This window comes from Rhinolophus ferrumequinum, chromosome 19 (genome assembly GCF_004115265.2).
Source record: "Rhinolophus ferrumequinum isolate MPI-CBG mRhiFer1 chromosome 19, mRhiFer1_v1.p, whole genome shotgun sequence".
NCBI lineage: Eukaryota > Metazoa > Chordata > Mammalia > Chiroptera > Rhinolophidae > Rhinolophus > Rhinolophus ferrumequinum.
This window is the reverse complement of record NC_046302.1, coordinates 29,015,680-29,030,699: the sequence shown is the minus strand read 5'-3', so window position 1 is coordinate 29,030,699 and position 15,020 is coordinate 29,015,680. Positions and strand designations below refer to the sequence as shown.

Here is a 15,020-nt window from a genome sequence, read left to right as displayed (position 1 = left end):
ATCATCCATAATCCCATGATTTAGATCATCAGCCTTTTGGTATATATTTTTCTGGGTATTTTTCTATGCATAGCCACTCAAATATTTGTAACACTTGGGTCATTTTTATACTCTTTTATTCTTTTGACTGTAAATAACTTCCATGTTGATAAATATATCTCTGTATCATCATTTTTATGGCTTCTTAGTATTCCAGCCTACCATATCATTCCATGAGTAGTCTAAGTGCTCCTACATTGTTGTCCATTTAGGCCAGTTCTAATTGCATTTGTATCTTTGGGGTTTCAAGTGTGTGTATGGGTATGCTCCATCCGTCATAGCATAGTCATTCCAGTGTAATCAGAGTCCCTCTTCCTGGGTGTCTCAGTAGCTGATGTGCTCTGCTGAAAGGATGAATCTGAAATGTTGCCAACTTCTGACCCAACTTGACCCTATTTCAACTTTGCCAATCTGCCTGTTTGGGGTGACTTGGCTCCAATGACTCCTGGGTGAGTCCTTGTACCATGGAGACAAGAGACCTCAACTCTTGGAGCAAAAGCTGCTTCTTTGGCAGAATCCTTAAATCCAGCTGTTTCCAGTGCTCCGGGTATGGTTTAACTGCAGCAGTTTTACCTGAGTGGCTCAAGACAGGAGAGCTTCCATCTGTTCATGTCCTTAGACTTGAGTATCTTTATTTGCTATGTACAGGGGTGGATTATTTATCTTGTTTACTGGTAACAAGCTCCTCAGAATTTGCCTTATTTAAGAACCCTCTAGCCTGGCACCTCAAAGTATGGTTCTTGGACAAGTATCAGCATCACCTGAGAACTTGTTTGAAATGCTGATTCTCCTTTCTCACCAGCTCTAGCACAAACAAAACAAAAGCCGCCAATTTATTTATTCATTCAACAAATAATTGTGGAGCATGTAATATTTTCCAAGAACCTGGCTAATGCTGCGGATTCAAAAGATCAGGTACAGTATCATAAAGTGCTTATAACAGTGTCTTTTATAAAGCAAGCATTAAATATGTTAGCTATTAGTATTTTCAAACCCTCCCCCATATTGATTATAATAAGGCTTTCCATTAGGAAAAACTCGTGTCCCCAAAGGTGAGATATTTTGCCGCAGTTGCTTAATACCCCGTTGATGGACCCTGCTTCATGCTGCAAGTACTGATTTGTTTTTGTACTTTGAACAGACTGACTCCATGTTACTTTAGAAAAGATTCATTGAAACAAAGGAGTAAAATACATAAGATATAATGTTTTTAAAAACATTTTTAATGAAGAAATAATTCCATTCCAAAATATAGACACACAATTAAATAGTTTAATCACTTCAAAATATAACATGTCCCCAGGAGGTTCCAACACACACACACAAAACAATACTTAACAGCAATACAAAAAACCCATACAATAGTAGTTTTGTTACAATACCAATAAATATTGTGAAATCTTTAGTGTCTCTGAATTAGTTACTTCAAATGGTGTCAAATTACAGTAGTCATAATTAAAAATGTCTTATAGTTAATTAGCCTCATGATGTAATGCTTCTGATTTTTTTCTTTTTGGTTCAAAAGTAAAAATGCCCTTTCTTCAGAGGACACAGTGGAGTTCTTGTTTGTGGCTCCTTGAATGGATTCGAACCAAGGTGATTGCAGCAATCAAAAGTTGCTGTATTTATAAGGATTATCTACAGTTAACAGCCAAGAACTAATAAGGGTGGACAAAGATGATCAAAATAAAAGCAGACATCCGTGCTAAATCATGAGGCAACAGTTTGGCTCATGCATATAAGAAAATACATAGTATATCACAACAAAGGCCACACGCTTATGCATTTCAGTTCACATTTACTACTTACAAATGAACCTTCCCTGCCTTCTCATTCAAGAATCCATTTTTCACAATCTCCAGCACATCTCCCTCTGACCAACCAAACTTATCCCGACGTCCATCCTGACCAACCACAACTGATTTCTGTATCCTGTACAGTAGATTTCACACTCTTCCCTCCCTCCAGTAACATGGCGCTGGGGCGGAGGGTTGGCTGTGTCACACCAGTGCTCATTAATAGGTCATCTTCTCTGATGGAGATAAATGTGCAATTCATTGTGGAACAAGAAAGAAACACCCCCCGCCCCCAACCGCATGATATAATTGTATCTAAAGGACAGGACAGGTAAAACCTGCTGGGTTTGCACTTAGGGCAGGCCCCAAAAGTAAATTTGGAGAGCCAAGGAAAGAAACCCACCAAAAACCAAAGAAACCCAAAACAACACATGCCATTTTGTCTCGATTACAGGACAGGGGTGCTTGAGTCTGGTCTCAGTGCTGACGTGGAGCTAAGAGAAAGAAAAGGTGGCTGGTTAGTCGGGAACTGGTCATTGGCAGCAGTTTCCAGAGTCCTTGCAATGGCTTTGTACGGTGGTGTCAACAACCATGTGATGGAGTTGGCAATGAAAGCTCTGACAAGGGGGAAGATTATCAGCAAAACAGTTCAAACCTTAGACAAACGTTTGGATGTAGAAACACCTAGTGACCACGGATGTCAGCTCATTCCAGTCAGTGACAGAATGCCACTTGCAGGGTCAGAGTTCTGAGTTCAACAACGACCTGGCTATGATTTAGAGCTGACAGCCATGTAGGTAACTGAGATGTAGTGGTTTTAAGTACTGAGTATGAGGCACCAGGGGCCACCTGCTCCATCTAGAGAGGTATGGTTTCACAGAAGATGGGCAGTGGAAAGGAGATGAACATTAATATATAACAACAAAACCCGCAATAAAATCCATCTGTGCAAAGAAATCTGAGAACTGTGCAGTTGTACCACTTTGGTGTCAGCCTGTTCTCAGGGACATTTGTCAGACCGATTCTCTGGAAGGAAGCATAATTAAATACATCAATGGACAGAATGGGCTCCTTATTAATGCCAACCAAGAGCTTTACTGTCCCCAAGGCAAGTGACTTTGTTCCAAAGGGCAGCAAAGGAGATGGTGTCTGACCAAATGTAGAGACAGGAACATCTTAGAGCCCTCTAGAGAGGGAGCTGGAAGATGTCAGGATGTCTGTTCTCATTTGGGCACCCACCAACTTCCAACAATGTGGAGTTGGAGAAGGTTTCTGCCAGCCCTGGAAGCAAAATCAAATCGCTGAAACTTTGAGGTTGACTCAGAACCTTTGTTTATTCTGAATAAGGCTTTTTCAGAGATTTGATTATACAAATTTATTCTAAAGCAGTGGTTCTCAACCTTTAGCCTGCATCAGAATCACGTGGAGGGCTTACTAAAACACAGATTGCTGGGTCCAACCCCCAGGTTTCAGATTCAGTAGGCCTGGGTAGGGGCCTAAGAATTTGCATTTCTGAATAAATTCCGGTGATGCTGATGATTCCGGTCCAGAGAACACACTTTGAGAACCACTGTTCTTTCTTTTAAAGGAGAGGCAAGAATTCCAGAGAAGCTGCCAATTTAAGTATAATGTATCCAATATGCTGCAGGATTTTTATTTCATCAAATCTTGCAAAAATAGGTTCTTTTTTTATTTCCCAAGAATCCCTACAGGAGGTTTTCAGAGCTCCTGAAAAAGGGCCCTCATGAAGGACCATCCACAGAGCCTTTCATTCTGCCTTCTTTGACCGTTCTTTTGCACGTCAGCACTTCCCTGAGTGCAAAATCCCAACTCAACTTAGAAGAGCCTGTTTCCTTTCACATGACCACAGGAGGCTGCATGCAGAACACCAGGTAGCCAGCTAAGGCAATAAACATTCAGAAATAAAAGGAGAGTGAACGTTTTTTGCAAGCGCACTTTAAGCCTGTACATTTAAAGCTGAAGGCCTCCAAACAACCTGATAGGGGAACTTGTGGATGAGCGGTGCTGTTAGAAACATGCTCCCTAAAGCTAAAACGAGAAGAACACGGAAGAGCAGAGATCACTTTAGTCCGTTTGGGGATCTTATGGCACCTGTGGTTTATAAACAGCTTTAGTAACGAGTATTTCAAAACATAGTTCACAGTTTTTAAGAAGATCTGTGCTGATTTTAAAAACTAAATTCTATATCATTTGAATGTTGCCTTTTTTTGAATATGATGTCTATTTGGAAAAAATATGTACACTAAATTCTATGGCTGATTCATTACAGTATCTTGAAAGAAAACAACCTCAAGTTGGAAAGAAGCCCCAGAGACTGGATTATCCTGGTGTGTTTGGTTCAAGTCACTGCTCACAGAGACTTGGAGACAACTGCAGACCGTGCAGGTCAAGGACCCTTCTTGGCTTCCGGGCTCTGAGTTTCTACACTCAGGAACCAAATCCTTCAGGGTCAGTGAATAATTGCAAGTGGTTGTTTTTTTCCAATTGCTGTGGAAAAAAAAAATGTACATTGTATAATAAACTGTTTTGCTAAAATCTCAAAGAATTCAGAAATCAAAACTTCTACCTATAAATAGTATTAATATTGTCATTGTAAACTGAACAGGCTCAATATTTTGTGCAAAGGTTTACAATGCTTGTTAATCATAAGGAACAGCAGCATGGATTTTCAGCCTGTGGTTTTTTGGTTTGTTTTTAATCGGGGATGAGCCAGGTTACCGAAGATGTAGCTGATAAGTTAGCTTTAAACAGAAGTCTTTTTTTCCCCCCCTTCTTAAAACACACACTTCAGAACTACAAATCTTAGAACAAAAAGTTATCTGCACGCTAGTCAGCAGAACACGTCTTTAGGGGTGGGGGTCTGTCAGGAGCTGCTGTGTGTGGTGGTTCCTCTCTTCGGTGAGGTTGCTGCCAGGCTGCTGTCTTCTCTGTGTGGGTGGGTGCAGCACTCCCCTTCATCACCAGCTTTCATGTTACTTTCATCATCTGACTATAGCTTGCCTGGGAATAAGGAATGTGTCATTTCTTTTTAAAAATGAGCACTGTTCTGTGATATAGGGTTATAGAGCTGAGGATCCTCCCCTTTCCCTGACACACACACACACACACACACACACACACACACACACACACACACTTGCATACGCACACACATCATACATATGTTCTACTCCTTTCCTCTAACAATCAGGAATGAATGTCCGGGGACAATGTGTGCACCTTCTGAAAGAGAAGATAAGAATCCTTCCTGTTGAGTCTCTTGTTTAATGGGTGCCTGAGACATATGGAGGGTTGGAGCAATGCAAACAGAAATATTTGTGCTGTCCTTTAGACAGGAAATGAAAGCACTGACACCATCAGAATGCCACGCTAATTAAAAACAAACAAATAGGCCAGCCCGGTGGCCGAGGCGGTTGGAGCTCTGTGCTCCTAACTCTGAAGGCTGCCGGTTCGATTCCCACATGGGCCAGTGGGCTCTCAACCACAAGGTTGCCGGTTCAACACCTTGAGTCTCACAAGGGATAGTGGGCTCTGCCCCCTGCAACTAAGATTGAACACGGCACCTTGAGCTGAGCTGCCTCCCGGATGGCTCAGGTGGTTGGAGCGCGTCCTCTCAACCACAAGGTTGCCAGTTCGACTCCTGCAAGGGATGGTGGGCTGTGCCCTCTGCAACTAGCAATGGCAACTGGACCTGGAGCTGAGCTGTGCCCTCCACAATTAAGACTGAAAGGACAACAACTTGAAGCTGAACAGCACCCTCCACAACTAAGACTAAAGGGACATCTTGACTTGGAAAAAAATTCTGGAAGTACACACTGTTCCCCAATAAAGTCCTATTCTCCCTCCCCAATAAAATCTTTTTTTAAAAAATCAAAAACAAACAAACAAACATCTAAAAGTCCACTTTTAATCTTCCAACCCCCCAATTTCTAGGATGTGGCTGGCCAAGGAGTGGAGTACCATGTGGCCAGAGGGATAGACAAGGGACAAATCCAAGATTTGAGTGGGCCAAAATGGAGTTTTGGTGTACTCTAAGTTGAGTGCTAATCTTTATGTATACCATTGCTTTTAAAATGACTACTAGTTGAAAAGCAATAAACCAGGTTTTACTTTATTCACTCTTGTTAGTGTATTAATAAGAACGAATTATCTTCAAATAGGCCTAAAGCTCTCTGTGAGTGAAGATGGGTCTCCCACGTCTCTGGCATCCTACTTTCTGCCCCTTACCCATGTAGGGCTCTGTCGGTGAATTCCTAAATGACTGGAGTCAATGAAGGCAGCTTCAGGAACCGTGGATAAGAGATGCATATATTTGCTACAAGATAATTTCTGGTCTTGTAGCACAGCCAGAAAGTCAAACAATTAGATTTCAATACCACAAACTGCTTTAAAATTTTATCTGTATTTCTTGGCTACATCAAGAAAAATTACGGTAGGATAGAACTACCTGCAAAGAAGAAAGACACTAGGTTGTGTAGGGCTCTATCAGGTTTTAAATAAATTTTGCTTAAGTGGCTGATGTATGTCTAGAGGTTCATGTCTAGAGTCTTGTGCAATGGAGCTAGGTAGGTACAAGATGCATTAAATGGCAGAGGCCATAGCTGTGTTAATTTTTCACTGCCAAATTGGTACCAAAGGTTAAAAAATAAGCCCAAGAACTTAGAACTTACTGAAATCTTTGACTTTCAGGTACAAGAACCAAATGCCACTTTTAATCTGGGTTTATGTCAAAGACATTTCATTAGGCTTTGTACAAAATATATTTTTCTAAGAGCTAGCTACTGATGTTTAAATAACGTATAGAATAAAAATGATCAAATTGCTGGAGCTAAGAGAAAGAAAACGCTATTAAAGGAAAAGGCTTGCTCCTCTGGGACTAGATTTGTTATAACTGGAGAGGATATTTTCTGAAACAGCTCCTGGGAATTTTTTCACTGTAGTCGCAATGTATCAGGAGAGCATGTGGTGTAACCTCTTGTAACCCAAAGGAGGCAGAATAGAACGTCGTCAATAAGATCCTTCCTTTCACACCAAAAAAAAAAAAAAAGGGCCTCACAGCTCAAAAAGTATATTTCATAATAGCAATTATGCCATGATTTTTCCTTGCTTAATTTTAACGTGAGGACTGAGACAGGAGGTCAGTAGTTTTTGAGCTAGAATGTATTCTTTACTAATTGATATGTCATTTAGGAGATAATACATCCCTTTTTTCAATTTCGCAGCCAGAATTGAATTTACTATCAACTGCACTATAGACCTATGGGATTCCATCGTCGGGAAAGACTGTATAACTACAGTAGATACAAGTCCTTGAGCCAGTGAAGCTAGATAACTGTGAAATGAACTGTAATTGGGGACATCTAAGTGGCACTTAGCTGGAGCCAGAGAAAGCATCTAGACTTATGGGACAGTGTCGCTGAAGGTGCACATAGCTGAGACCTAGCTTTGTTTATAAAAATAGAGGGAGCAAGCTAGTTCTGAGTCCCAGGGGTTCTCATCCATCATAACTACAGCAGCTCCCAGGGTTTGAATTGCTTGTAGAGCACTGAGCATAGTGCCAGACATGTACGTGTGTGCTCGCTAAAATTATAGTGTGCCTACCACTATGTTAAGTTCTTTAAAAACTATATCCCAGTGAGGACAACTCCTCTATGAGATAGGTGTTGCGATGTATGTTGTACAGAGAAATGGAGACTCATAGAGGTTTATGCTGCTAGGATTTGGAGAAACATATTTGAAATTGGGTCCACTAGAGTCCAGAGCCTAAGCTTCAGACCGCTACACTCACACGATCCCGCCAGTCAAGTGCTAGTCTTTCTCCATTCAACAAATTACTGAGGGTTTTCCAGGTATGTAGGTGGGTCCCTGGGGGGAGGGGATCACATACCACATACATGATATTGTAAATTGTTATATCTTGCTAAATTCCACAATGGATTTGCATTAAATATTCCAAAAATATAAGGCTGCAGACGTTTTCCTCTGTGGTGTGCTCCTTTTGTTTTTGCTTTTGTTTCAGTTTGGCTTTCACTTGTTAAAGGACACAACTTTGATGTTTTGGGCCCTGAGGACAACATGACTAAGGCACTGACCCATCTCTGGAAATGCTGAGCAAGCCTTGGATTTTCCTTCTCAAGTGACAGAGAAGCTCAAACTTGGGTGGTTATGGATTGGTGATGTGGCTTCATAGCCACAGAATATTTCTGGGGCATCTCTGGTTTTATAGAAGTTTCTGTGCCACTTTTTCCAATTACTAGAGTTAAAAAGTCAACTCCCAAGGTTGTTTGCCAAATCTACACCAGATTATAATGAAACGCTCCGTAGACTGGGATGATTCTTTGACAAAAGCAGTGAAGGAGAATATTTTATCACATAGCAACGCCTAAAAGAGAGTGACTGTGAACTTAGGTTACAAGTTACCAGAATTCAGTGTACAGTGGCCACATTTCCTCCTAAATCAGAGGGTACTTACTTGAGAGGAGAGTGACAAAAGGATATTGTATTCAACCTTGCAAGCTGACCTGTGGGTGACAAAGGACACAAACAAGAAAGGTGACATGTCAAGTCTGTGATGCAGTCAAGCTGGTGAATTATTTGGTTGGAAGCCATGCACATAGACAGAGAAAAGAGAGAGAGAAAGAGGGAGAGGGAGTCCAATGGATGACAGTAGCATTCTGATCCACTGGACAACCATATGCTCACAGAGCAGTCAAGGAAAACCACTTCACCGTTCTCCCGGGCATGTCTTGAGTGGGGACACACAGGCCTGTTATAGCTTTCTAGCTCTTTTCTTTGCCTTTCCCTTGAAGTCACTGGGCATGGACAGGAAAGGAGAGCGAGATGAAGCTTACGCTTTACCAGAGATGGCAAAAGCTCCTACTGGGTCTTAAGTTATTAATAGAATTTCCCTTCATTTTACTCATATAAGGTTAAATTCCTAATTCATTAAAGTAAATTAAAAAATCTAATATTTTATATGGAATGGCTGCCTCCCTTAAAACAACAACAACAACAACAACTACAACAACAACAACAAACCCCCTAGAATTTCAGTTACTGTTGTCGCCCAAATCCGGAAACTGATATGAGTTCAAAAAGGGAGGCCTAACAGGCTCCCCTCACAGCACGAACCAGAATTATTGCTTATTTAACCCTTTATGCAGCAGAGCCAAATGAGATACGTGGAGGACTGTCACCCTTCACAGTTCACAGAGACACCCTGACAGCTTTAGCCAGGTTAATTTCCTTCTGTGGACGGGCCATAGAAGTCGTAAAGAAAGAGGTTTCTCTAGGGGTCTGTACTTCAGGTAACTCTGACAGTTTCTGCAGTGTTGAAGCAGGGCGTTACATATAGTCACTGTTTTGGTTATTTTTTGTACGACTAGAGCAATATTTTACTTGCTTCTGAAACGCGGTTGTTAAACCAAAACGGCAAATGGAACATTCCAAAGAGGCAAAACTTTTGATTCATATTGTCAGGGAGGGGGTGGTGGGTTGCTACCTTCTTGGGAAAATATTTCAAAACTTAATCTGTAAACAAATGAGAAGTTGAGGATAATTTATTCTCTCTGCTTCTCTTTCCTTCACTAACAGAGTAAGAGAGGGCCACTGTTCACCTAAGAATGTGGAAAAAACTTCTCTGGCCACTGGCCTAACAGTAAAATAATCCACTGGGGCCTGGAGAGCAGCAGGTCTCAACCAGGCAAACATCCCTGAGCCCCACGAAAACATCAGTGGATACAAGAAAGGCAAACATGGCAATCTCCAGGGGGAAAATGCATCCTCTTTAGGACGAGTTACTAATTACATTTACTCCCAATTGCATGTGTTATGTTCAGTAAATTCTCCGATGGATTAATATACTCCAGTTTATATGACAATCTTTCCATACACACCCTACTGAACTCGGGGCCTATATTTCCCTCAGTATTTCTCGGTGATGTTTGTCACTTGCCTACTTATTTACATTTGACATGAGATAGGCCGAGGACAAATGATTCAAGGGAGGAGATACATATTTACGCTTATTCCATTTCCTTGTGCCTTGTTGTCTGTATCTTTTTTAACCTATGAGAAAAAACATCTTTCCTAATGATCTTGGTAGAGTATGGTCTGTTAATCACCATGTTTCCGCTAATTATGACAACACTTCTTTTCACTTTCCAGATCAGAATTTATAAGAATACATAGTGAGTTACAGCTATAAGAAGTACTTAAACTTTGTAGTGTCTAGAATACATGACTAAGGAGCGTAGTCAGAATATTCCAAAAAGGGAGGGTGGAAGAAAGGGGAAGGCACTGATTTTTCGAGTAATGTAAAAGACCCAGCTCTGGAGGGGCTAGAGTAGAAATGGTGGGTAGTGTGGGCCTGGCTCCCTGTACCTGATAGGCTTCATCCTGCAGCTTCTGTTTCAGGTATTCCTCCATCTTGAGCTCATTCTCCAGCTGCTGGACTGAGTCATTTTCGTAGTTCTCATCCTCAGGCTGCACATAGGCATCCCCGTCTTCTGTAACCCTGGGAATAAACCACAGATGGAGTTTTGGAGCACATCTAAGTGAAATCCATGTATTAGCTCTAGTTCTGGAGGCACATTTACTTTGTCCTCCAATTCACTTCTTCATTTCAATTAACTTCCATTCAGTGTCTTCTGTTAGCTAACGGAAAACTTAAAAAACAAAAACAAAAAAACTTTGCAAATTTAGGGAAATATATAATCAAGGTATTCTCGTATGCACATTTTCTATGGCATGCTGGTGATCATTGGTCATCTATGTTTTTCTAGGGTTTACAGGAATGAGTTGTCTTTTAAATGTTTGTCAATCTTAAAAAAAGGCAGGCTTGTCTTTTGAGTGGACATAGTTTTACCAATCTGAGGGCTTTTATTTTATTTTTTAAATGGAATCTAAGAACTCTTTCTATAAGGAAAGTGAGCCCTCTAGTGAAATAATGATTAAGGACATTTGTTCATAATTTAACTCTGTGTTATGCACGTGTGTAGGTATTTGCACCCACATGCTTTATTTTTATAGTATAATCAAGTCTCAGAACATCAGCTAATTGATGTCAGGAAGGCGAATACTCTAACCCATAGCTCTTGGCCTTACAAATTTATTCTGGCTCTAAATCTAAGAAATCCATTGTCTAATTCCACTATGAAATAAATAGATAAGAATGACATAATTCACTAATGTGTGACTTTATCTCCTTATCTCCATCTATTCAATCCAGGATATATAAAGCTCTTGCTGGGACTAAACATAAATTTACTACCTAAACCACATGACTAACGTAATCTCAGGGTAAAACACAGTACATGTTTAGATGGTACAGATATTAAAATATCCCTTAAAATGAAGAGTGGTCAAGAAGAAGTTTCTGGATTAGAACTCAAATGCCATTGCTCATGTTTATTTATATCTGTACGACATGTTCTCGTTATTTTTAGAGGTTTGGGGCCAGCCTAAATAGGTCTGCGAGGCTTCTATGAACTTGTTCTTCCCAATTCTTACAGCCCTGTTGGTAGCTGGAACTGCCACCAGCATACTGGGGACAGTAGAGTGGGGTGGCTTTAACTACAGTCTTGGATTTTAGGATTACAACAAAGAAATTTTAAGTAACCATGTAAATGCTTAATTATAGAAAGTCAAATAGATAATGTGTTTACCAGACTACACTGATGACAATTACTTCACCATTTCGATTAGCAAACACATCAAATAATTCTAAATTATAGAGGAAAGGACAAGAGAGCAAACTAAAATTAAAAGCAGCAGCTCCCTGCCATTTTAAATTATGTTATTAACTGTTTTGTTTTGATCTTATGCTCTGCCTTTTCACAGCTGGCTTTCAAACCATGTCTATTTATAATTCCCCATTATTACTGGTCTTTTACTCACTGCTTGGATTGAGAGCCAAAACACCAGAAAGGCCTCTGGTTATTTTCTTCTTTAGGTCTTTAAAACAGCCAGTTTATTTTTGTAGACTAGTCTGCAGTACTTTTCAGATTAAGCACCATCATCCTTCTGTAGTTTTTTTTAATGTTTAGCAATTCCCTTTTCCAGCCTTTTGGCGAGCCTCTGCACACACTACTCACAATTCCATGAGCCTCGCTCTCCTAAAAGCCCACATTCTTGGCTTCCTTTGTTTTATTCTTTTTCATCCCAAGCTGGGCTCTGCTTCTTTTACCTTTGTTTCTCAGCTTTGGTTTCCTCTGCCTGACTGCTTTGGGCTGATCCAGTATCACAGAAAGTCTAGTGGGGACTTCATTAATTCTGCTGACGCCTAATTAGGTGAAAACCTTTCCAAAATGGCTTTTGAGGGTCAGATTTATACGTATTCAACAAGTCAACCAAATTGGATTTCTTTATGTTGAGATTTTATACATTTACAGTCATGCACTGCATAATGACATCTCAGTGAAGGATGGACTGCATATGCTATGGTGGTCCCATAAGATTATTGTGGAGCTGAAAAATTCCTATTGCCTAGTGACATTGTAGCTGTCATAACATCATAGTAACATGTATTACTCATGTGTTTGTGGTGATGCTGGTGTAAACAAACCTACTGCGCTGCCAGTCGTATCAAAGTACAGCACATACAATTATGTACAGTACATAATACTTGATAACAAATGACCATTACTGGTTTATGTATTCACCACACTATACTTTTCACTGTTAATTTAGAGTGTACTCTTTCAACTTATAAAAAAAAGTTGCTGTAAAACAGTATGCCATGTTAATCTGGCAGCAGCCTCATACATCTCGTGTTTACCGCGTCTCTTGGTTGCGTCATTTTCTCTTGTGCTTTTATCTCATCAGATTTTATCTCATGTTTTTTTGTACAGTAACAGCTGTATAGGCTTGTAGCCTAGGAGCAATAATAGGCTGTGCCATCTGGCCTAGGTGTGTCGTAGGCTAGACCATCTAGGTTTCTGTAAGTGCACTCTATGATGGTTGTACAATGATGCATTTCTCACAACTCATATCCATTGTTAAGTGGTGAATGAATGGACTTAGTTCAGTTCCTAGTGCTTATATGATGTTGTTCACACCCATTCTGAACAGAGGCCTCCCCAGCCTCATGGAATCCTCTAAATGCAAACACAGTAAATTCAGAAGATAGGATGCCTTATCTTCTTAACTAACCTCTGAGTCCTGGAAGACTGGGAATGATTTTTTTATGCTATTTTGTATAAAATTAGCACAGAGCCTTGGGTGAGCCAAGCTCTCAATAAGCACTGGTTGGTTTTGATTATTGATATTCTCTGGAAATTGTGAGGGCTGGGAAGCCACAATGCCAAATTTAAATGTAGCACCCTTTTACATCTTATGGTAGAAAAGGAAACTACATTTATATCTTTCCAAAAGAAAGAAAGAAACAACCATGTTTTCCTTTTCCTACGCGCCCTACAGTGTTCTGTGACTGAGAAAATACCCCCAAGCAGAAGATACTTACATGTCACTGCGCATGGTGCTTGGGGTAGCTCCACTGTGAAGGTAACCAGGTTTCCGGGCATGGATTTGTGCTAGAAAAGCCTTTTCAGAGGTTGGCGATGGAACCAGATCCTCAAACTGAGTCCGTGCAAATTCAGAATCCACATTACTCTCTGTTTCACTCCCCACCTCTATTAGGTACAATTGAATAAATAAAGAATGCCTTGTTAGATTTTTTTATGATCGGCCAATAAAAGGCCAGGCCTAACATAAACCTGTGCTGTATAAAACACTAACCAGTTATTATACATAAGCCAAGTAAGTGCTTACTTTTTTTTCCAAATGAGAATTGATACTTGACATGGATTATTGTAAAATCATTTGGTATACAGTATTGTCTGTTTTTTTTTTTTAGTCTCAGAAATATTATGAGGAATTTTCTATGTCTTAGTAACTCCTTAAAACTTCTGTTTTCTTCCTTTATAGAAGTCTTTGTTAAAACTGTTTCTTTTGCTTAATACTACTTAATTTATGAAATACAAACCTAAAGTATTACATTCACTTACTATTTCATGTATTATAAGAGTATAAACTAATAGCACTTGAGACTTCCACAATAAGAACAACATTTTTAGTTATCACTTGCTAGGTCAGTGGGTACATACTGTTAATCGTGATGTATTAAATACTGTCATTTTTATTCTATTTGGTAATCTTAATCTAAAATAGCAGCAACATTTTTCATTAATTCTTATTATAGAAGTTTTAAGAAATTTAAATGTAATTTTTTATATTGAAATTTTATTTCTTATTTATTTCTTGATTTAAATATTGTAAATTTTTTAAAAATTAGATTTAGGGTAAGGATTTTTTTCTTCTAAAAATTAAAAAAAAAGGAAGTTATAATTTTGTATAGAGTAATACTTGTTATAATCTCAACTACATGGCCATAGTCTTGCTGGGCAAATATCTTGCTAGGTGGGCTTTAAGGAATATATGAGATGTACTGGTTACTGGTGAGATAGTTATTTGAATATTCATGTTGTTAAAGTTTATAAAACTCTGTGTAGTATTATTAGGATAAAGAGACTCACAATTTTGTGCTATTTAGTTTCTGGGCAGATTTTTCTTTAGAGATACTGCAAAGGTAAGTTTCAGGTTAGCCTCATTCAAATAGCCATCCATTCCAAATGAACAGTCTAAATTAGTAAATAAAACATTTGACCTTATAAAATAACTTCAGCATCATATTACTTTGGCTCACAATAGATGTTAATAATGATTATCTTTGGCTTCTAGGATTATAAGTCAATTTTATTTTCTTTCTCTATTGTTTTCTCCATTTTTAAACTTTATTAAGCATGAATTAATAGTCTTCTCATCAGCAAAATATAAACATTAACTAAAAAAATCTGAATATACCAACAAAATATCACACAGATCTTTAAAAAATCTTTAAAAATTCAACAATGAGCAGATGTCTACCAGAAGCCCCTAGCACTTCTGGGTCTCTCTCGAATGAGCAGACAACTGAGAGGGGACCAGGGACGCACCAGAATTCAGCTCTTTCACGAGAGAGGACATGGTGTTAGTGATGGAATCCGCTGCCACTAGTAAGTCATTCCTTAAATTTCTTCTTGAACCTTAAATGAAGAAGAAATGACAATTTTTAAACAATGAAAGCTTTTCCTTTTTTCTAAAATTTTATGCTGTTTGTCTATCATT

At 39.3% G+C, this 15,020-nt stretch overlaps 1 protein-coding gene across 30 annotated transcripts in view; it reads right to left on the bottom strand.

The window, feature by feature from the left end:
• Positions 1-1,241: 1,241 nt before the first annotated feature.
• The window catches only part of DTNA (dystrobrevin alpha), a 366,357-nt gene continuing 352,578 nt past the window's right edge, over positions 1,242-15,020 (bottom strand). For 15 of the 30 annotated variants that reach the window (XM_033135729.1, XM_033135733.1, XM_033135726.1 and 12 more), the window contains 4 exons: positions 14,849-14,938; positions 13,318-13,486; positions 10,239-10,371; positions 1,242-2,329 (listed from right to left, as the gene is read on the bottom strand). In XM_033135729.1, the coding sequence (XP_032991620.1) occupies positions 2,189-2,329; positions 10,239-10,371; positions 13,318-13,486; positions 14,849-14,938 (533 nt within the window). In that variant the 3' untranslated portion in view covers positions 1,242-2,188. Of the gene's footprint in view, positions 4,857-8,328; positions 8,378-10,238; positions 10,372-13,317; positions 13,487-14,848; positions 14,939-15,020 lie in introns of all 30 variants that reach the window. The other 15 variants (XM_033087068.1, XM_033087064.1, XM_033087067.1 and 12 more) reach the window with 4 other exon arrangements.